Raw genomic sequence first — 26273 nt, 5'->3', positions numbered from 1 at the left:
AACTGTCCGGTGAACTCATTGGAATGGCAGACTGTGAAAGTGCTGTAGGCTAGACTACTTTAAAACCAACGTCTCGCATTTGAAGTCACACAAATAACTTTCCCCATAATTTGCACAGCAGGGGGAAATTGAATAAACAATAGATTGGCCATCGAAAAGAGGTTTAGCCTACATCCTGACAACCCAGCTAGATTATTATTATTTATTTATTTTTTTGTTCTAAAAATGTTCTGGGAACATTATCTTGAAGTGTTCTAATAATGTTTTCAGCGGGTAGTTTTATTTTAGTTCCCAGAATGTTCTCGTAAAAGGTAGGATAACATTCTCTGAAAACATTCTAAAAATGTTTAATGATAACATTGTTAAAACATTATTCCCTAATGTTCTTATAACATTTTTAGCGGGTAGTTTTATTTAAGTTCCCAGAATGTTCTCGTAAAAGGTAGGATAACATTCTCTAAAACATTCTAAAAATGTTTAATGATAACATTGTTAAAACATTATTTCCTAATGCTCTTATAACATTTTCAGTGGGTAGTTTTATTTTAGTTCCCAGAATGTTCTCCTAAAAGGTAGGATAAAATGATCTAAGAACACTCTAAAAATGTTTTGTGATGACCTTCTCTTAAGGTTTAATCATAACATTTTTAGAACATTATCCCTTAACATTCTTATAAAGTTTTTAGCAGGAAGTTTTATTTTTATTCTTAGAATGTTCTTCTAAAAGTTAGGATAACATTCTCTAAAAAATACTCTTAAAAATACTACTTAACATTCTTATAAAGTTTTCAGTGGGAAGTTTTATTTTTGTTCCCAAAATGTTCTCTTAAACATAAAAATGCTTAGCTATAACATTGTTAAAACATACAATTTTATTCATCTAAAAAATAAAACAAAATTCTAACAGGTTTATTAATGGCATCCACATAAATTATTAGAAGTTCTGCGTACAGTAGATGCCCAACATTACATGAAGAACTCAGTAAAGTCCAATGTGTAATCACACGTCTTGACTGCTGTTTGCTCAGAGCGCTCATCATCAGTCTTTGCTTGTCTTGGTTCTTGCAGAAAAATAATACAGTCATCTGCATTAATAGGTGTTCTACTGTTCGTCTCTTCTAGTTTTTCAGCTGCTCTCCCAGTTAGCAGAATTTAGCTCTATTCTCTGTGTGCATGGTAGAGTTTTTCCTCATAGCCTATAAAAGAAGATCATGCAACAGTGTAAACAGAAATAATACAAATACATATTACATATTAAGATCACAAGCAATATTGACTTTGAAAACTTTCAAAATTAGCCAGCCTAATTATTAATCAGAAATTATGTAAAGATTAATTTATTGAAAGTATAAATATGTTGTGTTATATGTTAATAACACAACTAGAGGCTAAATTATGTGAACAAACTTGGCTTGAGAAGTGTGAACCTCAAACTCAGGTCGCCTTGAGCACAGCTGCAGCATGTCACAGCACTGCCCACGATGCTTTTGCTCTGACGTAACAGCTCATTTTCATCAGTTATATTGTCTATGGATTGTTACATTTCTTACAGATTTCTGCTTGTTTTAAATCAGATACAGATAAAGTAGCACTGCATTTGAATGCATTGGCGATGGCGATAGAACAATTTCTAGTGTGATTTAATCATACCTGTGTATCGTCTCTTTGCTATTAGCTAAGCTGTAAGTTTTAGTTACTTCAAAAGCAGAAAGAAATATATGCTATAACTTCTGTTTCTACGCAGTTTCTTATTGAGAAATCACAGGACAGTGTGGACACTAACTTTCTGTGCTCCAGTAGGTTCTCTTTCATCATCTCGTTTTTGTCACGGGAGAGTGAGCGAGAGACTAGGATTCAAGTGCAGAGGAGATTTAATTAACAAACACAGACAAAAATACAGAAAACTCAGAACTCAGATAATCAACAGACAGGAACATCAAAGACAGGTAACTCGGACAACGAACCAGCACAAGACTACAAACACAAGGAGGCTAAATAGGGGAACAACAAAGGAGGGTAACGAGACAGACAGGTGGGACAAATTAACCAATAATCAGATAACAAGATGGGAGGGGCTAGACAATAGACAGGAGAGCACATGGCACAAAACAACAAACACCCATGTGCAGCACAAGACAGAACAGACACGTGACATTACCCCCTCCTTAAGGAGCGGCTACCAGACGCTCCACTAGGGACGGGAGGGACAGACCAGGGCGGGACGGGGGGCCAGGTCCAAGAAGGGAAACAGAAACAGGGGGTAACAGACTCAAAGGGGCCAGGGTGACACAGACAGTACATCGGGGGAACAGGGCGAAGCAAACAGTCCATCTGGTGGCCGGGGCGAAACAAGCAGTACATCGGGTGGCCGGGGCGAAGCAAACAGACCGTCGGGCAGCCGGGGCAAAGCGAACAGTCCATCCGGCGGCCAGGGCGGAGACTTTCCCTCGGGCGGCCAGGGCGGAGACTTTCCCTCGGGCGGCCAGGGCGGAGACTTTCCCTCGGGCGGCCAGGGCGGAGACTTTCCCTCGGGCGGCCAGGGCGGAGACTTTCCCTCGGGCGGCCAGGGCGGAGACTTTCCCTCGGGCGGCCAGGGCGGAGACTTTCCCTCGGGCGGCCAGGGCGGAGACTCTCCCTCGGGCGGCCAGGGCGGAGACTCTCCCTCGGGCGGCCAGGGCGGAGACTTTCCCTCGGGCGGCCACGGCGCAGGAACTGGAACAGACGCCAACGGCTCAGGAACTGGAACCACCGGCTCAGGCACTGGAACTGGCACCACCGGCTCAGGCACTGGAACTGGCACCACCGGCTCAGGCACTGCAACTGGCACCACCGGCTCAGGCACTGGAACCGGCACCACAGGCTCAGGCACTGGAACCGGCACCACAGGCTCAGGCACTGGAACCGGCACCACAGGCTCAGGCACTGGAACCGGCACCACCGGCTCAGGCACTGGAACTGGCACCACAGGCTCAGGCACTGGAACTGGCACCACCGGCTCAGGCACTGGAACTGGCACCACAAGCTCCGGTTCAGGAACAGACAAAGACACAGACAAAGACACAGACAAAGACACAGACACAGACAAAGACACAGACAAAGACACAGACAAAGACACAGGAACAGACACAGGAACAGACACAGGAACAGACACAGGAACAGACACTGGCTCCGGCTCAGGAACAGACACTGGCTCAGGCTCAGGAACAGGAACAGACACCACCGGCTCAGGAACAGGAACAGACACCACCGGCTCAGGAACAGACACAGGAACAGACACTGGCTCCGGCTCAGGAACAGACACTGGCTCAGGCTCAGGAACAGGAACAGACACCACCGGCTCAGGAACAGGAACAGACACCACCGGCTCAGGAACAGGAACAGACACCACCGGCTCAGGAACAGGAACAGACACCACCGGCTCAGGAACAGGAACAGACACCACCGGCTCAGGAACAGGAACAGACACCACCGGCTCAGGAACAGGAACAGACACCACCGACTCAGGAACAGGAACAGACACCACCGGCTCAGGCTCAGGAACAGACACCACCGGCTCAGGAACAGACACAGGCTCGACGGCGGCCATCTTGACAGAGGACACAGGCTCGACAGGTGTGACGTGGACACTCTCGGCGGCGGCCATCTTGTCAGGGGACACAGGCTCGGCAGGCGTGACGTGAACAGTCTCTGTAGCGGCCATCTTGTCCGAAGACACAGGCCCGGCAGACGTGACGTAAACAGACTCGGCGGCGGCCATCTTGTCCGAAGACACAGGCCCGGCAGACGTGACGTGAACAGACTCGGCGGCGGCCATCTTGTCCGAAGACACAGGCTCGGCAGGCACCACCGGAACTGGGACCACCGGAACAATTATGGAGGGAACCCTTCTCCTCCTCCTGTGTCTTGAGACCACCGGAATTGGGACCACCGGACTCGGGACCACCGGAACTGGGACCACCGGAACTGAGACCACCGGAACTGAGACCACCGGAATAGTCACAGAGGAGGTCTTCCTTCTCCTCCTCCGTCTCCGGACCACCAGACCACCTCCTCCGATCTGATCACCGTCTGACATGGTGCTCTCCTCCTCCAAAGTCCTCTGAACACATCATGAGAAATATTCAAATAGGGAAATGGAATTTCCCTTCTCCTCCTCTGAAGAAAAAATCTCGCTCCGCTGAATCCACATTTTGGCTGGTTCGTTCCGTCACGGGAGAGTGAGCGAGAGACTAGGATTCAAGTGCAGAGGAGATTTAATTAACAAACACAGACAAAAATACAGAAAACTCAGAACTCAGATAATCAACAGACAGGAACATCAAAGACAGGTAACTCGGACAACGAACCAGCACAAGACTACAAACACAAGGAGGCTAAATAGGGGAACAACAAAGGAGGGTAACGAGACAGACAGGTGGGACAAATTAACCAATAATCAGATAACAAGATGGGAGGGGCTAGACAATAGACAGGAGAGCACATGGCACAAAACAACAAACACCCATGTGCAGCACAAGACAGAACAGACACGTGACAGTTTTGAGATCCACCTATGGGAAGGGCATCCTGTACCTGACCTCTGCAGAAGCATCCAATTGCACCAAGTCTGGCTAACAGACAGAAACGCGCAGCCAATGCCAGGTAAGGCCACACCCCCTTACCTAAGGCATATAGCTGTCAGGCGCGCTCCTCCCCCTCAGTTGACATTCGCTTCTCGCGATCTCTGCACTGACACAGTTCGGTTGGATTAACGTTACGCTGCTCACTTTCGAGTCTTCAGGAAGACATATCGCCAGATCAGCTTCCGCCAGACGTGAGTGACAGTCGTTCTTCAGCCTATCCGCTGTGTTTTTTGCATCCGGAGCCGCCCGAGCTCTCGCTGTCCTTCACCTGCTCCTCCTTACATGGCTGCCCGCCACGGATTTTTTCCGAGTTCTTCACCGCTGGTCCACCCATGGCTATGTGACCGTCTAAACCGCCGCTTCTCCGGGGAACAGCCTATCACGACGAGCCTGCCCGGCCGCGCGTGGTGCTCTCATCGCCCCTAAGGACCCTCTCGTTCTGCACGGTCTGCTTGGGCTTAAAGGAGAACTCCGGTGAATTTTTAAGTTAATCTTGATCGTTTTACCTTTGTGAGTACTTTTTATAGGAAAAAAAACGAACCGGATCGGTGCTTGCAACTCGGAGCTGTTACAGTTAATGCCCAGAGCTCCCATTCAGCTAAAACGGCAGTTTTGGGGGCATCGACCTAAAGAGTGTCTTTGTGCCTCTTAACAGACACAAAATGCAATTAAAATGTCTGTCCAACATGAACAGGGCCCTTACATGACAACAAGATGCGTTTAGCAACTTAGCCATTGTTTAAACTCACCTAAATAGTGATTTAGACGGCTAGCTGTAGTCTCGCGCTGAAGTCCCGTGGGATCTCAGTAGTAGCCGGAACACGACGCTCCTCCCACCTGCACTATGTGCGCGATTTCCCCCCCCCCCAAACCACTTCAGCGGAAATCCCGCCCTGCAGCTGATTTAATTGGTTTAGGTTACAGTGACGATTGACATGACCAATGAAAACCTTAGAATCAGCTGCAGGGTGGGATTTCCGCTGAAGTGGTTTGGGGAAAAAAAAAATCACGCGCACTTTTTCCGGCTACAACTGAGTTCCCACGGGACTTCAGCGCGAGACTACAGCTAGCCGTCTAAAACACTATTTAGGTGAGTTTAAACAATGGCTAAGTTGCTAAACGCATCTTGTTGTCATGTAAGGGCCCTGTTCATGTTGGACAGATATTTTAATTGCATTTTGTGTCTGTTAAGAGGCACAAAGACACTCTTTAGGTCGATGCCCCCAAAACTGCCGTTTTAGCTGAATGGGAGCTCTGGGCATTAACTGTAACAGCTCCGTGTTGCAAGCACCGATCCGGTTCGTTTTTTTTTCTATAGACAGTACTCACAAAGGTAAAACGATCAAGATTAACTTAAAAATTCACCGGAGTTCTCCTTTAACACGCTCAAGAAGCTTTGGAGAACCCGGAGAATTGCGGTCATTGTAAATGCTGCCCATGTAGCTTTTTCTAAGCCGGCTTTTAGTTGCACGACCCAGCGCGCCGTGCTCGGCCTTTCTGACTCGGATGGGGGACACGGTGATGATGACGCGCTACCGGGGGACTCCCGGAGCGCCAACTCTCTAAAATATTTGAGCTGACATCAGCCCAATCCGCATTCCCTGAAGAGGACATCTTCGTGGGAAAACCTCACTCTCGTTGACGAACCGGCCGGTTCCGGCGACGGGGATGACGCGGTCCTCTTAGCGTTCCCTAGGCTAGCGATCAAGCGGCTTTGCCTCAGTCCATCCTCCTGGAAGTTTGTGAGCGAGCGGCCGTTCGTCTCAACATTGTGTGGCCAGCTCCACTGAGCGCCACCGACCAGGATAGGAATATTTACGACGGGTAGCGCTGGGACCACCGAAAACAGTCTGAGGAAACAACTCTTAAAACCGTTTTTTCCAGCGTTCGCGAAGCTCATAAGCGCGGCTGGAGCGTCCCGCTAGACTGTTAACACGGCCTCACGGGGCTTGATGTGTTACGATTACGTGTTGAGGCTTTCAATTTATGCCTTCCTAGGAAGGCGGCCCCGAACGCAAGCGGCCTGCCTGTTGTTCGACTGTTGGGAGTATCGAGCCCGGGTTCTCGGGCCACGAACCCTTCCGGATTCTCTCCCAGTCCCAGAACCCCTGTCCAAAAGACACAGGGTCTCCCGCGGACGGTCGGTTAATCCCGTCTCGTGGCTGCCCAGCCCGTGTGTTTAGTGGACGTTATGTGTGTCCCCCTGAGTCCGTCCACAAGAGGGCGCCATTGCCTCACAAATCAACCAGCTGGGCTCACACAGCTTAGTTGCGGCTGCCCAGCCCATGTGTTGTTAGTGGACGTTGTGTGTGGAAGGCTTCGGCCCCTGTGTTCCCCAACACAAAACACACACATAACTAAATAACACTTTAAAACAAACGTCTGAAATAAATCCGTTACAGAGAGAGTATCTCTCTCCGCGGATATAATTTTTCTGCCTGCACTTGAGACTGCCCAGTTCATGTGTTCAGGAGATGTGTTTTTTTCCCCCATTTACAGGGGGCACCTTGTGAGGGTAAGTTTAGCACAGTGGACACCACACTATGTTCCCCTCACTCTGTCAATAAAGGCTTCGGCCCAAGTGTTTGCCCAACACAAAATTAATCAAAATGAAAATGATCAAATGAATTCGTTTTGGAGAGAAGACCTCTCTCCGCAGAGAGAGGAAATCCCTCCGAACCCTGCATGTCACCTCTAGTGTGCCCACTAGATGGCGCCTTTGCATCACAAATGAACCAGCCGGCCCGAGCGGGGGCGCTTGCGAGTCACGAAGCGGCTTGGCAAGCCGTTTCAGCGCCCGAGTGGGTTTTGGGTACCGTAACCCAGGGTTACAGGCTGCAGTTTGCAATAAAACCTCCGCATTTCAACGGCGTTCTCTCTTCTCACACAGAAGAAAACGCCTCACACATTCTGAAAGAGGAAATTTCCTCCCTCCTAAACAAGGGAGCGATTCAGATGGTGCCACCCAATCTGATAAACCATGGTTTTTATTTCTGGTATTTTCATGTTCCAAAAGGCGTGGCGCCCCCCGCCCTATATTGGACCTTCGAGTGTTGAACAAACATTTGAGGAAATACAATTTCAGAATGTGACACAAGGCTCTCTCGCCCGTGCCATAAAGCAGAACGACTGGTTCACATCAGTCGATCTGAAAGATGCTTTCTTTCACATAAGCATCTACCCTCCACACAGGAAATATCTTAGTTTCGCCTACCAAGGCATTTGTTACGAATTCACAGTTCTTCCGTTCGGGCGCAATTTGAGTCCCCGAACTTTCTGTCTGTGTGCGGAGGCGGGCGTGGCACCCCTGAGACTATCAGGGCTGAGAATTCTGACTTACATAGACGATTGGCTCATCATAGCCAAATCGAAGGAGAAGGTGTTGCTGGACACCGGCCGGGTGCTCGCACACATCACATCCCTCGGGTTCAAGGTGAATGCGAGCAAAAACAATCTGACTCCCAGTCAGAATGTCATTTTCCTGGGTTTGGAATTGAACTCAGTCTCCATGCGAGCGCGTCTCTCTCAAGAGCGCGTTCGCTCGCTGATGGACTGTCTGTCTCAGTTCAGAGAAGGGGCGAGAGTACAATATCGCACATGCCTCAGGCTGCAGGGTCTCATGGCTTCATCTATCCAAGTTGTGCTGTTGGGTCTCCTGAGAATGAAAGCGTTCACGAAATGGGTTTTGTCACTACATTTCAGCCCGATTCGCGATCTCTGCCGCTCGGTAACGGTGAGGCGCGCCTGCTCGGCGGCCCTGCGCCCATTGGGAGAGCGATAACTTTTACGCACGGGGAACCCCCCTCGGGACGGTTACGATGCGGAAAGTTTTGACGACAGATGCGTCCTTAACAGGCTGGGGAACCACCCAGGAAGGCAGAACGGTGAACAGTCTGTGGCTGAGCAGACTACATTCAGTGCACATGAACTATTTAGAGCTTTTACCATTTGGAAAGCTCTGAATCATTTTCTGCCTCGCCTGCAGGGACATCCCGTTCTAGTACGGTGCGATAATACCACGGCAGTGGCTTATATCAACCGTCAGGGCGGCATGCGCTCGTCGAAACTCCACACTTTAGCTTACAGGCTTTTGGTGTGGAGCAGACGGGTTTTTCTGTCATTACGCGTGACTCATGTTCCGGGCATTCTGAACAGAAGCGCGGATCTGCTATCGAGGGGAAACCCAATCTACGGGGATTGGCGTCTTCACCCGCAGATAGTGGATATGTTATGGATGAGATTCGGACAGGCAGCCGTAGATCTTTTCGCCTCACGCGAAAACCACCATTGTCCTATGTTTTTCTCGCTAAAGGACGTGGACGCGCCCCCCCAGGGCAGACGCACTGGCCCACCCATGGCCCAAAGTGCTGCTGTATGCTTTTCCTCCCCTGTGCCTGATAATTTCACACTGGCCAAGGTGAGAGAGCACGGCCTGTCTCTCATTCTGATAGCACCCAGGTGGCCCAAAGCCCCATGGCTGGCAGAGATAATCCCTCTGTTATACGCCGAGCCATGGCGCCTCCCCCCTCGCACGGACATACTGTCCCAAGCCAACGGGGAGATTTACCACCCCCACCCGGACAGGGTGGCTCTCTGGGCCTGGCCCGTGAGAGGACGAACCTAAATGCACTGGGGCTCCCGCCGCGTGTAATCGCCACTACTCAGAATGCCAGGGCCGTTTTCACGCGATCCCTATATGGCTGTAAGTGGCAAGTGTTCGAAGGGTGGTGTGATGGACGTGGTCTCACATCTTATCAGTGCTCGGTGCCTGATATTTTGTGTTTCCTGCAATTCCTCATGGAAAGAGGCAGGTCCTTTTCCACCATTAAGGTCTACCTGGCTGCGATTTCAGCCTGTCATGTGGGTTTTGAGGGCTCCACCGTCAGGCAGCACCCTCTAACCCGCAGTTTTATGAAGGGTGCACGCCGCTCTTTGCCGGTCATCAGGAGATCTGTTCCAGAGTGGGACCTCTCCATGGTGCTGGAAGCGCGGTCTCTGTATCCTTTTGAGCCTCTGGGGAGTATTTCCCTTAAGCTGCTGTCCCTCAAGACAGCTTTGCTCTCGGCCTTGGCATCTGCTATACGGGTCAGTGAGCTACATGCACTCTCGGTTCACCCCTCGTGCGCCAAATTCTCCCTAAGTGGAGATAAGGTTTTCCTTAAGCCTAACCCGGCCTTCATGCCGAAATGCTTCCCTGCGTTCACTTCGGAGGTTTTGGAGCTATCCGCTTTTCACCCTCCACCCTTTGCCTCCCCGGAGGATCAGGGGCTGAATGCTCTGTGTCCCGTCCGTGCTCTGCAAGCATATATGACCAGGACCAGTGCTTTCCGCAAGAGCGACCAGCTCTTTGTTTTAAGGGCTCCCCCGCACAAGGGGAGTCCCATTTCAAAGCAATGCCTCTCACATTGGCTTGTGGACGCTATACTATGGCTTATGAAGCAAAGGTAGTGCAGCCCCCAGGGGGCATCAGAGCTCATTCCACAAGGGGCTTAGCTGCCTCTTGGGCTTTGTTCAGGGGAGTGCCACTGCAGGACATCTGCTCCGCGGCCAGCTGGGCCTCTCCTCATACCTTTGAGAGTTACTACCGGTTGGATGTCACCAGAACCTCGGTGGCACACTCGGTCCTAGGGGTAGGGTCCTCTTAGCCCTTTCCCACAGCCCCGTTGGGTTAACCAACGAGGAGTGAATGGGCCGGCTGGCCATGTTCATTCCTGTCACCAAGCATTCGCATTCCTTTCTTGGGTTTAGCTATGTGCATTGGTGGTGCGGGGGCCATTATCATGTATGTGTCTCATGCATGTTTCATGCCCTGCTTGTCCACAGCAGTTTAGCATGGCCTCACCCTTGCAGGGTCATGTTTGTGGTACGTGTCAGGCACCGCCTCTCTGAGGTGACCCGTCCTTCTCTGGCCTTCAGAACCTCACTGTGAGTGTATTGGGCAATCGGGGAGCTGTCCATGTCTCTCCCATAGGTGGATCTCGAAACGAGATGATGAAAGAGAACAATAGGTTACTGTCGTAACCCCGGTTCTCTGAAACATCGAGTGGAGAGATCCACCAGCTTTGCCCCGCTTGCCGCACGAGAAGCGAATATACTTACTGAGGGGGAGGAGCGCGCCTGACAGCTATATGCCTTAGGTAAGGGGGTGTGGCCTTACCTGGCATTGGCTGCGCGTTTCTGTCTGTTAGCCAGACTTGGTGCAATTGAATGCTTCTTCAGAGGTCAGGTACAGGATGCCCTTCCCATAGGTGGATCTCTCCACTCGATGTTTCAGAGAACCGGGGTTACGACAGTAACCTATTGTTTCTGTGGGCGCACAATCTGCACGTTAAATGTGAGCTTCTGTCTGTGCATATGAAAGCTTGTTTCCGCCATGGAATACAATTTTTAAAAAAGGTAATTGCGACTCACAATTCAAACTTTTTTTTTCTCAGAAGTGCGAGATATAAACTCGCAATTGGCTGTTTGAAAGTCAGAATCACAGGATAAATTAGAAAATCGGAGAAAAAAAAGCAATTCTGGTCTTTTCTCAGAATTGTGAGATATAAAGTTACAATTGCAAGTTATCAAGTCCAATAGGCCCTTATCTCATTTCCTGGTTTCGGAACGTTCAAAATCGCCAAGCAGTGTTCTCGCACTTCCGGTGGTTACTTAGTTACACCTTTAGATGAAAAGTAGATCAGTAAACTTAAATAAAATCGCGATATAGACCAGTGTCTGTCAACATTAAACCGCATAAAGATCATTTAAATAGGAATCGTGCATGTTCTGTGTGTCTCTGTGAATGAATGGCACAGACGCGCTGTTTCATTTACCACACACACGCATCACGCATGACGCTCGTTATGTTTTCAGCCTATATGAGGACATTAATGCACTTCATCAATACAGCCGCTCTGAGAGTCACTTCAGCAGCATTTTAGCTTAATTTGAGAAAAAATATCATCATATCATAAAACACAGAGAGACTCAAAGGTCTACATGGCAATCCGTCAAAATAAAAGTTTGGTTTAACCTTTGAAGAAAGTTTTGCTTAAATCATTACATTTTAAATAATTGACTATAGCAATTTAATTAAACCATTAAAATGGAATCAAGAAAACAACAACAAAAATTTACTTTTGGGAGATGTGAGAGCGAAGTAGTCCAGTGATAATTAACAGGCAGCCATGGTTAATGCAATTTGCAAAGACCCGCCCCCTTTAGTTTCTGTTGCTATGTCCAACAAGCCATGGCGCTCTCACGCCACACATCATGTTGTCACACAATGAAAAATACATTGCGGATCAAAGAAAAAACGGTCAACACGCCGAGACAAGACAGAGCAGGTTACTTTTGATATGAAACAAAGTCTCAACGTTTAATTTGTGTAATTTTTTTAAAGAAATGTAAAAAATAAATACCTGTCAATCAAACTCCCTCGAAGGGTGAATTCTGAGGGGAGTAAAAAAGTCAGCTCACAATTCTGATATTTTCTTGCAATTGTGTGTTGCTGCCTCACAATTCAAAAAAAAAAAAAAAACCCTGTCATTTTACTGATGGAAACCGACAATAAAAAAGTGGACTTAAAAGATTTCTTATTATGTAGCTCCCTTTGGGATTTTTTTGATAAGTCCATAAAAATGCATCCATCCATGATAAAAGTACTCCACACGGCTCTGGGGGGTTAATAAAGGCGAAAGGTGAAGCGAAGTGATGCGTTCGTGTAAAAAAAAAATCCATATTTATAACTTTATCGACTTAAATAACTAGCTTCCGGCAGACAGCCATATGCAAGTCAAATTACGCCAAAAGAGAAACTCTTGTCGATGTACGACGTAGGAGTAGCGTAAGCTTTGACGGCTCTCGCTGTTCAAACAAACAGGGCTAGGCAATAAATTCAAGCTCCTCCCACATTTCTCTTTAAAAATTCTCGTTTTAGACTTCTAATTCATGCCTGGTGTTTAGTTTTTCTCCATCCTCTGCACTTCCGCGTTCTTCAATACGTTGTGCGTCAGGTCAGTTTCTCACTTACTCTTTCGCTGTAAATAGATGCGTACGGCCGTCTGTCGGAAGCTAGTTATTTTACTCGCTAAAGTTTTAAATGTATATATTTCTTACACAAATGCATCGCTTCACTTCAGAAGGCCTTTATTAATAACACAGCAGGCTGTTTGTAGGCTGTATATAGTTTCTGGAACATGCACTTGCATTATATTGGCTTACAATAATGGATAATTTTTCTAAAAATCTCTGTGGAAAGAAAGTCAGATATACATCTGGGATGGCACGAGGGAGAAAAAAAGAGATAATTTTTATTTTGTAGTGCATTGTGCCTTTAAAATTGACTACGGTTTTATATAATGCAGTGGATACTTACTAGACTAGTGATGGACTTGTTTCTCTGTTGGTGCCTGTTTTGCTCTGTAAACATTGTTCCAATGCTAGATCTTAAGAAAATTTTAAAAGTGTGTTAATGTGTGTTAACAGACTATTGATCTGGGTGACATAGGACCATTTTTTTATGTGTTCCTTAAGTGTTATATAAATCTGGAGAACCCTTACTAACATTAACCATGGTTTTGCTACACTAACTAAATGGTAATAAATTATTGTAATCAATCCACCATAAAAACATGGTTTCTACACTTTTACTATAATAAAAACCATGGTTAAAACCTGAACATGTCCTAAAAAGAACAGCTCATCCAAAAAATAGAGTTCTACCAGAAAGACTCGGGAGAATAAATACTGTGACAATTATCCATTTATTAGCAACCCAGCAAGCAATAAAGTTCTTTGGCGTAGGCCCCGTCCGTAGCTCGCAATCTGAGGGTCCGGACTCTGCATATCCTGCCTGAAGATCAAGGCAGGGGCGCAGCCGACCCCCGTGAGGTATGGAAGGGACCATCCTGGTGGTGGTGGTGGTGAGGAGGATGGAGGGAAGGATTCAATTTGGAGGAGGTGGGGAGGATGGTGGTGAATTGAAGCGTCAGCATCTGCGAACTCAAACATGAGTAAGTACCGAACTTTTACACCACAAGTGTTGGAATGTGATTGGATAGATGAAAAGGTAGAGTGACGTAACAATTAAGTCTTCCTGGCAGAACTTAATGCTAAAGCTTTCATTTCTCTCATTGTTTACTCCATGTTGTTCCAAAACTGTATGAATTTCTTTTGTATAACCTTAATTAAGATATCTTGAGAAATGCCTTCACTGTTTTGTTTTTTCCCATAAAATGGGTTCCAATGTTATGGGTTCCAGTGTTGTTTTATTCCCAAAATTCTTGTGTTTCACAGAAGTAAGTCACACAGGTTTGAAAATAATTTCATTTTGAAAGGACATTTATGTTTGGGTCAGCTACGCCCGTAAACTCATATCAAGAAGACAGGTAAAATATTGTCTGGAGGGTTTGAACCAGTGTGCCTTTGAGCAGAGTTTACATGTTCTGCCATATTTCACGTGTATTTTACTATGACAATACTCACCGCAACTGAAGATCGTGTGGCTGGGTAATATTTATTCCCAAAATTCCTGGATAATGAGGGAAACACACACATACAGCAATATTATTAGCTATTTGTATTTACTTACTAAAAGAAACATTTGCAAAAGCTTGCAAAATTTTACTCACCAGCTCAAAAACATATTATGATGACTCATCATTTTGACGGATCAGTAGGCCCATATCCCGCGATCAACAATATTCAAAAGCCTAGTTTGCATAGTGTGGTTCGAGTTCCTCTCTGTATAAAGACACAATGTTCAGTTCACTCATTGTAAAGCTCCTATGCTGAGTTTTATTAAATTTTTTATCAAAAACTAAGTTAGCTGACAATATTTACACATGCTTAGCCTAATACATTGACATTATGTACTAATATCGATATTGCTCTAATCGCATTTAACATTAGATTCTCAATTTAAAGGAACACTCCACCGTTTTTTGAAATAGGGCTTATTCACCTTCTTTCCTACATTTAGATAGGTGGGCAAATGCATTTTTGTCTCAGTGCATGCATTGTTTTAGTTTGACAGGGTCGGCGCTAGCTTAGCTTAGCATAATGAATGGAATCCTTTGTTGCCAGCTAGCATGTCCTGAGTAAAAGTGATATAAATTTTTTTTAAAACCCACCTTATTACTTCTTGTGGCCTGCGTATTCACAACAAGTACAAATAGCGATGCAGATTAACACTAGACGATTTCCTATGCAGATATTGACTTGGGACTATATTAGGGGGAAGCACAGGTGAAGCACTGCTACTTGGGCGCAGAGATATCACGCCCAAGTAGCAGTGCTTCGCCTGTGCTTCCCCCTAATATAGTCCTTAATATATAAGTCAATATCTGCCTAGGAAATCGCCTAGTGTTAATCTGCATCACTATTTGTACTTGTTGTGAATACGCAGGCCACAAGTAATTAGGTGTTTTTTTTTGTTTTTTTATATCACTTTTACTCAGGACATGCTAGCTGGCAACAAAGGATTCCATTCATTGTGCTAAGCTAAGCTAGCGCAGACCCTGTCAAACTAAAACAATGCATGCACTGAGACAAAAATGCATTTGCCCACCTATCTAAATGTGGGAAAGAAGGTGAATAAGCCCTATTTCAAAAAACGGTGGAGTGTTCCTTTAACACACTATATTTTGATGTAGCAGAATTTTTTGTTTTTTATAAAATAAAGTTATTTACCTTCCGCAGATTGCAATATGTCCATTACACGTACGTTGTTAAAATTCGTTGTCAATTTACATCCCGCAACTCGCTCAAAATAAAAATGTAACAGTACGATGCAAAATAATCCATGTTTTAAACAATGTAAAAGCCACAGAACCGAAGGAGGCTAGTAGGCCTACTCAAGATCCCAAGATCCCGAGCAGCAGCACACACACACACACTCACTCCAACAGACGAATATTCAAACTTGATATAGCACGTTTGTGTCAGCATAATTGGTTATTCAGACTGTCATCCAGGAATCTGGCCAATCCCACTCCCCTCATATACTGATTGACTCTCCTCTCCCTCCTCACACCTGCCTCCATTTTGTTATTTGCAATACTATAATGTTCATTTGCACTGCTGACTGTTATTACAGAAACAACTGTTTACATATGCATCTTGCACTACTACCTTGACTGGAATATGCTCAATTTGCACTGCCGACTGTTTATTTACAGTACCGACTGTTTACATATACATTTGCAATACCGTACTTTAACTGTAATATGCAATTACTTCCACTGCACTTTCACTCGGATAGCTTCTGTCCAAACTTTATTTGCACTACTTTAAATCCATTGTTATACTGCTCATTTTAGCCTAACTTATACATATATCTATTTGTAAAATTCTGTTTATAGTAATAGCCATCTGTATATTATGCTCACATTCTGTTTATAGTAACACCCATCTGTATATATATATTCATAGTACATATCTATCTGTAAAATTCTGTTTATAGTAATAGCCATCTGTATATTATGCTCACATTCTGTTTATAGTAACACCCATCTGTATATATATTCAGTACATATCTATCTGTAAAAATACTGTTTATAGTAATAGCCATCTGTATATTAGCCATCTGTATATACATCTGTATATTATATTCAGTACATATCTAGCTGTAAATTCTGTTCACAGTAATAGTTATCTGTATATTATATTCATAGGACAAATCTATCTGTAAATTTTTGTTTATAATAGTATTCAACTCTATATTTATTCAGTACATATCCATGTTCTGCACTTATGGAACCACTGTATATCCTGCACTTGCTGCTATTGCACTTCTGGTTAGACCTAAACTGCATTTCGTTGCCTTGTACCTGTACTTGTGTAATGACAATAAAGTTGAATCTAATCTAATCTAATCAATGACAACTATGCGCGCCTTTTACTGGCGCGCATAGTTGTCATTGGCCAGATTCCTGGATGACAGTCTGAATAACCAATTATGCTCAAAACAACTCGAAGAGACAGCCAATAGTGTGGTAACATTGCAATTACAGGAAAATATGGCGTTTTAAAAGAAAGAATATGAAAAAATGTACACGTGCTATTTATTTAGTTGTATTTGTAAGCTGGCTGTTAAGGACACATCTCTGTTTTGGGGAACAGTTAGGACACCTCCTGATACCCGTGTTTAGGTTGTAAACGTTCAGGAAATAAAACTCAGCCGTTTTGGTGCATAAACCGGATCCTCCTCTCCTGTCTGTTTCTCTGGGAAAGTGCATGACGTCACAATATCACCCTAATTTATATAGGTTTACCATACATAGGGCTACTCTTTATTCCGGACATGGCCGTAAAAAATCAGCAGGTCGGGATTTCTAAAATGTCTGGGCACACATGAACAGAATCCGCTGATAACAGACAGTTTGACACAGAAGTGCGTCAAATTATCCACTATTAACCAGATTTTATGCCATGCATTGTAGTTCCGTACACAGAAGCTAGCTGCATTTTTAATGTATCTTCCAAAAACAATGTTGACAGCAACAGGAACAAACTTTTCCATAAAGAGGTGATATTTCCACTATAAATAGATTTTCATGGGGCATTTTTTTAAACCTTATTAAATAGTAGGCTATATGCATCATCATGTAGCCTATAAGTTCTTAATTTTAACTGATCAATTAAGTTAATAAGGCACTACTATAGGGCTGTTACCAGTAAAATAAAATCAGTTTCAACACTTCTTTCATAAATGAAAAACCCCGTCCTTTCCTCATAATGAACTTAAAGCTTTTGTTACTTCTCTTTAATTTCAAATTAAAAAGCTACTACAGTAGCCAGTTTCTCCAATGAGCTATATACCCCTTGCAATAACTTACTTTGCTATAAATGTTTTTTATTTTTTATTTTTTTTATTTTTTTTAGTTCAGGTATTTATTTTCTCTTCTTTGCCTTTCATGGTTGTAAATATGATTTGAGACTTCATTGCTGTTATTTATGTAATTTGTTTGTTTATCTATTTTGTATGTAAATTGGTTTATTTCTCCCCCCAAAAAAATCTTGAAGGTTTGGAATGACGCCAGAGTGAATAATTAATGACAGAAGTTAAATTTTTTGGTGAACTGACCCTTTAATTAGCTGCTTCAGTTGCGTTTGAGCAGGGTTGGAGCTGAACTCTACAGGTAGGTAGATTTTCAGGAACAGGACAGGGCACCCCTGCTATACACAAATCTTCTAGAGAAATATTACTCCATTTTACATTTTTGAACAAATCAAGACTGTTATATACAATGAGCTATTGAGACAAAGTTAAAAATTCATTATAAAGAATTAACATAGGCTTACGATGCGTTTGGGAAACGCATTTGGACTAGTTGTCTGTTTTGTCTCTCTAGTGTCATGGAGGGAGTGCTCTTGCCTCTTTTATTAAATCAGCTCTTCCAAAAATGAGCCAGCTTGAGCCTTTGCTTGAGGCGCGGGGGGAGTTAGGAGTCCAGGAGCGCGAGGACATGAAGTACAGTGGGTACGGAAAGTATTCAGACCCCCTTAAATTTTTCACTCTTTGTTATATTGCAGCCATTTGCTAAAATCATTTAAGTTCATTTTTTTCCTCATTATTGTACACACAGCACCCCATATTGACAGAAATACACAGAATTGTTGACATTTTTGCACATTTATTAAAAAAGAAAAACTGAAATATCACATGGTCCTAAGTATTCAGACCCTTTGCTGTGACACTCATATATTTAACTCAGGTGCTGTCCATTTCTTCTGATCATCCTTGAGATGGTTCTACACCTTCATTTGAGTCCAGCTGTGTTTGATTATACTGATTGGACTTGATTACGAAAGCCACACACCTGTCTATATAAGACCTTACAGCTCACAGTGCATGTCAGAGCAAATGAGAATCATGAGGTCAAAGGAACTGCCTGAAGAGCTCAGAGACAGAATTGTGGCAAGGCACAGATCTGGCCAAGGTTACAAACAAATTTCTGCTGCATTTCTTTTGGCCAAACTGAGCTATCGGGGGAGAAGAGCCTTGGTGAGAGAGGTAAAGAAGAACCCAAAGATCACTGTGGCTGAGCTCCAGAGATGCAGTTGGGAGATGGGAGAAAGTTGTAGTAAGTCAACCATCACTGCAGCCATCCACCAGTCGGGGCTTTATGGCAGAGTGGCCCTACGGAAACCTCTCCTCAGTGCAAGACACATGAAAGCACACCTGAAGGACTCCAAGATGGTGATAAATAAGATTCTCTGGTCTGATGAGACCAAGATAGAACTTTTTGGTCTTAATTCTAAGCGGTATGTGTGGAGAAAACCAGGCACTGCTCATCACCTGTCCAATACAGTCTCAACAGTGAAGCATGGTGGCAGCATCATGCTGTGGGGGTGTTTTTCAGCTGCAGGGACAGGACGACTGGTTGCAATCGAGGGAAAGATGAATGCGGCCAATTACAGGGATATCCTGGACGAAAACCTTCTCCAGAGTGCTCTGGACCTCAGACTGGGCCGAAGGTTCACCTTCCAACAAGACAATGACCCTAAGCACACAGCTAAAATAACGAAGGAGTGGCTTCACAACAACTCCGTGACTGTTCTTGAATGGCCCAGCCAGAGCCCTGACTTAAACCCAATTGAGCATCTCTGGAGAGACCTGAAAATGGCTGTCCACCAACGTTTACCATCCAACCTGACAGAACTAGAGAGGATCTGCAAGGAGGAATGGCAGAGGATCCCAAATCCAGGTGTGAAAAACTTGTTGCATCTTTCCCAAAAAGACTCATGGCTGTATTAGATCAAAAGGGTGCTTCTACTAAATACTGAGCAAAGGGTCTGAATACTTAGGACCATGTGATATTTCAGTTTTTCTTTTTTAATAAATGTGCAAAAATGTCAACAATTCTGTGTTTTTCTGTCAATATGGGGTGCTGTGTGTACAATAATGAGGAAAAAAATGAACTTAAATGATTTTAGCAAATGGCTGCAATATAACAAAGAGTGAAACATTTAAGGGGGTCTGAATACTTTCCGTACCCACTGTATGTCCAGGAGAGTGACCATCTTCCCATCCTCAAGCCAGTGGAAGCAAGGAGACTGCTGCCATGCTTCAAATCCACAAGTATGTGTTTGAATTTGTATATAATGCAACTCATATTAAAGGGTTAGATCACCCAAAAAATGTTATTCTGTCATTATTACTCAACCTCATGTTTCAAACCCTTAAGACTTTAGTTCTTTTCATCAGAACACAAATGAAGATCTTTTTAATGAAATCTGAGAGCTTTCTGTCCCTTCATTGACAGCCTACGCAACTACCACTTTCAAGGTTCAGAAAGGTAGTAAAGACATCATTTAAATAATCCATGAGGTTCCAGTGGTTTAACCTCAATTTTATGAAGCAACAATACATGCAACACCATCTCTCTCCCTCTTTTTAGAGAGAACTATTTCGTAAATAAAGTGGTAAATTTATTTTTGGGGGGAAAACAAAGCAGCATTATATTTTTTGGGGGGGGAAATAAATTGAGGTTAATTCACTGGAGTCACATGGATTACTTTGTAAGGCTAGAAGCTTGCGCTGCTATTTTGAACAAATAATCAGTTCTACCCATATTTCGCTCAGCCCTACACTCTAATGATGTCTTTACTACCTTTCTGGACCTTGAAAGTGGTAGTTGCAAAGGCTGTCAACGGAGGGACCAAAAACCCTCAGATTTCATTAAAAAGATCCGTTCCGACTGAGAAACAAAATCAACTTGAGTGTGGGTAATTAATGACAGAATTTTCATTTTTGTATTAAACTAACCCTTAAAGAAAATAAACATATTATGAAATCCATTCTATGTATGATTTTACTGCATTTGTATTACTCTTGCAAAATATATTACACAACATGAGTCTATGATTATGTCCTTTATTAAGGTCAAAGTGTTATTAAGTTATTAAGTCCAGCAACCGACTGTCCTCAAATACAGCCTGTGACAGTCCTGATGAAATGTCTCTTTCTGGTGAGTACATGTACTGAATGCCTTTAATGGAACATTTAGCTCTATTTTAGATCAACTTCTAGTATTTCAGGAAAGTTTGAAGAATTTTGTCACATTTTTCACGTAAAGAATCGTAGGGTGAACATTTCATTCATCACACCTGAATTTGCTTGTTAGGTGTTTTTCAATGATAAAATAATGTTCACACACTGTTGTACAAGCCATAATTTATTGCAAGACCATAATATATTATAAAACAGGATGTAAGGCTCTTCCAGCTCTGGCATCTCCTAGTGTATCATCTGTTTCTTTGATGGATTGAAACATTAACTAACCCACACCCCAGATTTTACAGTGTGTGGAAAAATAGATGGCTTTGCAGTGCATGTAGCATCATTTCATAACAGCCTATGTTTTTTGTGTACTTCTGCATATCTTTAGGTGCCTACAGCTCAGCAAGTTCAAACTTAGTGTCAACATCTAGTTCAAGTGTGGGTTTCACACCTCATCAACTGCCTGACAACAGCTGGGATTATAGTTTTGAAATGTCACAAGAATGTCTTCACAAGAATGTGAATGATGTCAACACACACATCCTCACACTCACTCTCTCACACGCATCCTCACATACACTCTCTCACACACATGCTCACATACTCTCACAAGCATCCTCACATACACTCTCACACACATCCTCACATACACTCTCTCAAACACATCCTCACATACACTCACACACATCCTCACACGCATCCTCACACTCACTCTCTCACACGCATCCTCACACCACACGCATCCTCACATACACTCTCTCGCATCCTCACACTCACTCTCTCACACATCCTCACATACACTCTCAAACACATCTTCACACTCACTCTCACACGCATCCTCACACTCACTCTCTCACACATCCTCACATACACTCTCTCTCTCTCTCTCTCACACGCATCCTCACACTCACTCTTTCACATACATCCTCACATACACTCTCACACGCATCCTCACACTCACTCTCTCACACGCATCCTCACATACACACTCTCTCTCTCTCTCTCTCTCTCTCTCTCTCTCTCTCTCTCACACACACACATCCTCACACTCACTCTCTCAAACACACACTCACATACACTCACAACATACACATACACTCACAACATACAGTCTCTCTCACACACAACACCCTCTCACATGCACATCTTTGTTGCCAGTGTCCACTACAAGCATCCCCTGTGCAAATTCCCACTATCCTGCTACTTTTATTGCTAATATATTAAGAGCATATTATACAGTCCATGATTTGTTACTGAGGTTTCTTTTTTCTTTTCTCTTTTATTCGACAGATGCCTTTTCAAGATAAACCCAGAGAAGGGATCAAAAGTAGAAAAGAGCACATCAAGAAAGCAACTGGAAGTCAGTCCAAAGGTTCTTTCACTGATCAATAAAATTGCAGACTATGAATGGATGGAGTAAAAACTTTTGGAAGAGTGTCAAATCTCCCTCCATTAACTTGCAGAAATTTTTGGCAGTGTCACAGACTTTGAAACCACTTGTTTGAAAACTTTTTTTTCATGGTTTAATTATTATTATTATTATTTATTTTTTTTATTCTGTTGATGACAAATTTATCTGTTGACAAATTTTATATTGGTGTATTGTTGTAGTTATGAACTAGAACGAGTTATACTAATTGTTATATTGGTATATTGTTGAATGTATTCTTTTTTTTTTATATCTGTATATTGTTGCAGTTGTGATATAAGTTTTGCACTTGAGGCTGATTACTTGAATTGTAGCAGTGTTCAATCCTATTGGTAATTTCATGGTTTTTACATAAATTTCCACAATATTTAAGATCCTTAATTAAACATTAAAAAGAAAATTTTATGTAAAATTACAGCAAAAAACCAGTATTTTAAATAAAGGAAAATTACTGTAATTTTAATTTACTGTAATGTTGGTTATTTTCTGTCATTTTCAGTTTTTTTTCCGGCACCCCAGCTGCTGGAATATTACCAATTTTTACGGGGATTTAAATAAAGGAAAATTACTGTAATTTTATGTGTTGGTTATTTTCTGTCATTTTCTGTTTTGTTTTTTTCCGGCACCCCAGCTGCTGGAATATTACAGTTTTTTACGGGGATTTAAATAAAGGATAATTACTTTAATTTTATGTGTTGGTTATTTTCTGTCATTTTCTGTTTTTTTCCCGGCACCCCAGCTGCTGGAATATCAGGGATTTTTTTTTACAGTGTATTGTATACTTAAAGCTTATTCAAGTATTAGCAAAATGCTTGTTGCTCAAAGCAATAACTGAATGAGCTTGAGGCAACAAGCATGTTGCCAATAACAAGCAGAAAAACTTAAGCAACAGGCATGTTGCCAATAATAACCAGAACAACCTAAGCAACTAAATCCCCAATCGTATGGATTCCTTTTGAGAATTCTCGATATCCAAAGCTGCTGATAATACTGAATGGTGCCTTATATAGGTGCTGGGATAGGCGTTGCATTTCATGGATCAGCTGAGCTTCAGCTGATGCAAGCTTGACTGACACGACCTGCCAGAACTGACACTGTCCCAAATGGCACACTTAATATATAAGGTATGTTCGAGTTGAACTATACTAGGCTTCCACCAACGGGCAAGATCTTCCAGTAGCAGGCAGGGAGGAGTTGAAAACGGAGATGTGAAGTTGGACGCTTTCTGCCTCCCGCGTAGTGACACTCGTATTTTATGAAAGATGAAGTGGATTAGATGCAATGTTTGTCAAATACACAGACTCAGACGTTTTCATGTAACAACAGAAACAATTTTCATTCAATACTTGAATGTACTGCTTAATGCAGTGTCTGTGTGTACAAGAATAAATTTAAACAATATTCAATTATGAATACAGTGGGGTCTATATTTTTCGATATAAATGGGTCTATATTCTACAGTTTTATTTTGATAAACATGACACAATGTAACATTAAGATTACACGAAAACAGTTTTTACTGTTATAAAAACACGATTTTGTCAGCATTAGAGGAAATGAAGTTGGCAGAAAAAAACACACATAATCGTTGTCTTCAGAGAGCCTGGCCAATAAGGAATAAGGTGTGTCGTCATCAAAGCTTGTGCAGCCGGTCTGGGGCGACTGCAGCGCTGTGACGCGGCTTTGGTGCCAATGGCCCTGTCCCAAATGGCACACTTTATATGCACTTTCGGTCTTGTGGACTTACAATTGCTGCTGCGTGCGCGTGTCCGTTAAGTCCATGAGACTGTAGGACGTCCCATTTGTCATTTTAGGTGCTTGCAAGCACCCCCTTTGCAGTCAATATGTTTGATGCGCACTTTTGACGAGCCCGCACTGAATTGGAAGACATTTTCCCAACAGTCAAAGCTGCATTACGTCACAAAAGTGCAGACTCATAGAAAGACTCTGAGTGTTTATGGTGCCATTTGGGACAGGCCCAATCAAAGTCGGACAAACTTTCTAACCAGAATGCATTGCATTTTTTAAGGCACCAATCGGCTTGCGCGGTGCTGCATTAATTCAAACTCACCTACACTTACGGTCTTGTGGACTTACAATGTCCGGCGCATGCGCATGATCGAGAAGTCTACAAGACCATATGGTGTCCAATTCGACATTTTAGGTTTCAGAAGGGTGCTCGCAAGAGGGATGCCATTTGGGACAGGACCGCTACACTTAATTTTAAAGTGGCATGTTGCAAAAGCAATTCTCGCTGGTTGCCAACTTATTTGCATTCATAGTCGGCAAATGTAATTAAATTTGTCTTACCTTGTTTATCGTGCTGAATATTGTTCGAAATCTTAAAGACTGAGATTATTTCAGTACCATAAATGCTGAAACCATCTGTGCTTGAAAATGGCAGAATGTGAAAGTAAAAGTAACTTTTAAACTTACATCAAATTACCATTTCAAAACTAAACTACAACACATATTTGTAGGCCTATATCTACACGGCATATGTATATTATAGATACATGGAATTATAATCATTAATCAATTCTGTTTTAAATTTTAACAGATCAGTCACAGCTTCCCAAGCACTGGTCTGTGAACAAGGACAAGCGAAAACCTACAACAAATGAAAAGGCACATTTCTGATAGAAAATTGCTCAGCCAATCAAATTTGAAGACCAAACAAACAAACTGTTATTTTCACATTTCCACATATTTAACAGTTATTATACCTGTCTCCTGCAATCTCTTGTAGTCACATTAAAGACATTTCTGGTGGGGGTGCTGGTGGCGCAATGTACAAGACACATGCCTTTGGTGTGAGAGACCCGGGTTAGAATCCACTGTGAGACACCAATGTGTCCCTGAGCAAGACATTTAACCCCTAGTTGCTCCAGAGGTGTGCGACCTCTGACATATATAGTAATTGTAAGTCGCTTTGGATAAAAGCATCAGCTAAATGAATAAATGTGTAAATGTAGATGGGCTTGCTTGTTTGTTTGTTTAATAATAATAACAACAAAGAAAGAAAGAAAAACTATTTTGGCAAATGTAGCAAATGTAAAGGCCCTTTCTCACCAAAAGGGAAATGAATATGCCTCAGGCTGAAGGAAAGGCAAATGCAAATCAAACAAACCTTTCAACTGTGCTGCCATTATGTTTTGCAGAATAGGACAGGAGACGAAAGTTCAACACTCTTACATCAGCAAAAGAGAAAGAAACACAAATGTGATGTTTATCTAAAATAATTTTTGCTTATTAGTATTGGATCATCAAAGGTCACCAGCAAATACACTGATTAATAAAGTGAGTTTAAAAACATTACATATAATTGTATTATTTAAAGGTGCATTGCGCAAGTCTCTGAGTTTTTGCAGAACTATGCCCCCTCTGGCGGCAAGCGAAACTGCAGCCTGGTGCACGCTCACGGACAAAAGTTTTCTTTTTTTTTATCTTACGTGGAGTTTGCGTTGGTGTTTGAAATGAACTACAAGCCGGTCTCTTAGAATCCATCTTCTACGGAGAATGGCGGCGAATACACAAACCTGCCAGACAGCCAGGTGAGCGTGCCGTGAACGCGCATGACGTCACGCCCAGTCTAAAATTCCGGCCCGAATCCCTCTTATTTATTTTACTTTACAGGATTATAGAGACAATCTCAGTGATCAGAGAAGGGCTCATTCAGCCCATCAGGCAATTGTTTAAGCATGTATGGGTTAGAAAACGGGTATTTTTAACATGAAAAAGTTGCTTAATGCACCTTTAACATATGTAATTATTGCATGTTTGCATAATATTCCAATATTCTTGCATATTAAAGTGTCCGTTTCACTGTTTTTGCTCTTTTTGAGGATTTTTTGGTTGTTGTTGCAAGTGAGATGATTAAATGCATGCACGATTTCTTTCGTCATGGGGACAGGAGAGGAGTCAGTTAATAAATGGGAAAACAAAGTAACTTGCGTTGCTAATTTGAAAAAGTAACGCAGATCATTTGTTGTACATTTAAAATGCGTTACTTTGCTAGTTACTTAAAAAGTAGTTTTCAAAAATTGTATTTTAACTCGCGTTACTTGTAATGCGTAAATCCCAACACTGAGTATTACACCACTGAGACTGTCACATAGGCCTATAGCACTGAGACTTTAGGATACTATTGAAAACAGTAGCTATGTTGTTGATGTTTTACTCCATAGTAACCACACGGTGTCCTCAGAGGCCTAACTTTGGCACACAGACGCAT

The 26273-nt window shown here is 43.1% G+C and overlaps 1 protein-coding gene and 2 long non-coding RNA genes across 4 annotated transcripts; 1 reads left to right on the top strand and 2 right to left on the bottom strand.

Moving 5' to 3' along the window:
- Nucleotides 1–543: 543 nt before the first annotated feature.
- LOC309498456 lies at nt 544–15446 on the bottom strand. Of its 2 annotated transcripts, XR_014205950.1 has the most exons (6): nt 15297–15446; nt 14237–14348; nt 14091–14136; nt 12978–13051; nt 12026–12118; nt 544–1196 (listed from the first exon to the last, which is right to left on the bottom strand). It is a non-coding gene; the product is annotated as an uncharacterized lncRNA (long non-coding RNA). The 2 variants fall into 2 exon arrangements; XR_014205951.1 differs by lacking the exon at nt 544–1196 and having other exon boundaries at nt 11597–12118.
- On the bottom strand, nt 2889–3643 carry LOC309500128 (uncharacterized protein; the record flags this gene model as incomplete). The annotated part of the gene is made up of 3 exons (XM_082171693.1): nt 2889–2895; nt 2949–3196; nt 3245–3643. The coding sequence occupies 3 exons, from the start codon at nt 3641–3643 to the stop codon at nt 2889–2891; spliced, it is 654 nt and encodes a 217-aa protein (XP_082027819.1).
- A 1136-nt stretch (nt 15447–16582) lies between the features above and the next one.
- Nucleotides 16583–22710, top strand: LOC309498452. The gene is made up of 4 exons (XR_014205946.1): nt 16583–18087; nt 20194–20578; nt 20999–21129; nt 21901–22710. It is a non-coding gene; the product is annotated as an uncharacterized lncRNA (long non-coding RNA).
- Nucleotides 22711–26273: the final 3563 nt, after the last annotated feature.

This window comes from Leuciscus leuciscus, assembly GCF_965113295.1.
Source record: "Leuciscus leuciscus genome assembly, chromosome: 5".
In the NCBI taxonomy this organism is placed as follows: Eukaryota; Metazoa; Chordata; class Actinopteri; order Cypriniformes; family Leuciscidae; genus Leuciscus; species Leuciscus leuciscus.
Note: the sequence above shows the minus strand (reverse complement) of the source record. Positions and strands in the feature narration are given on the sequence as shown.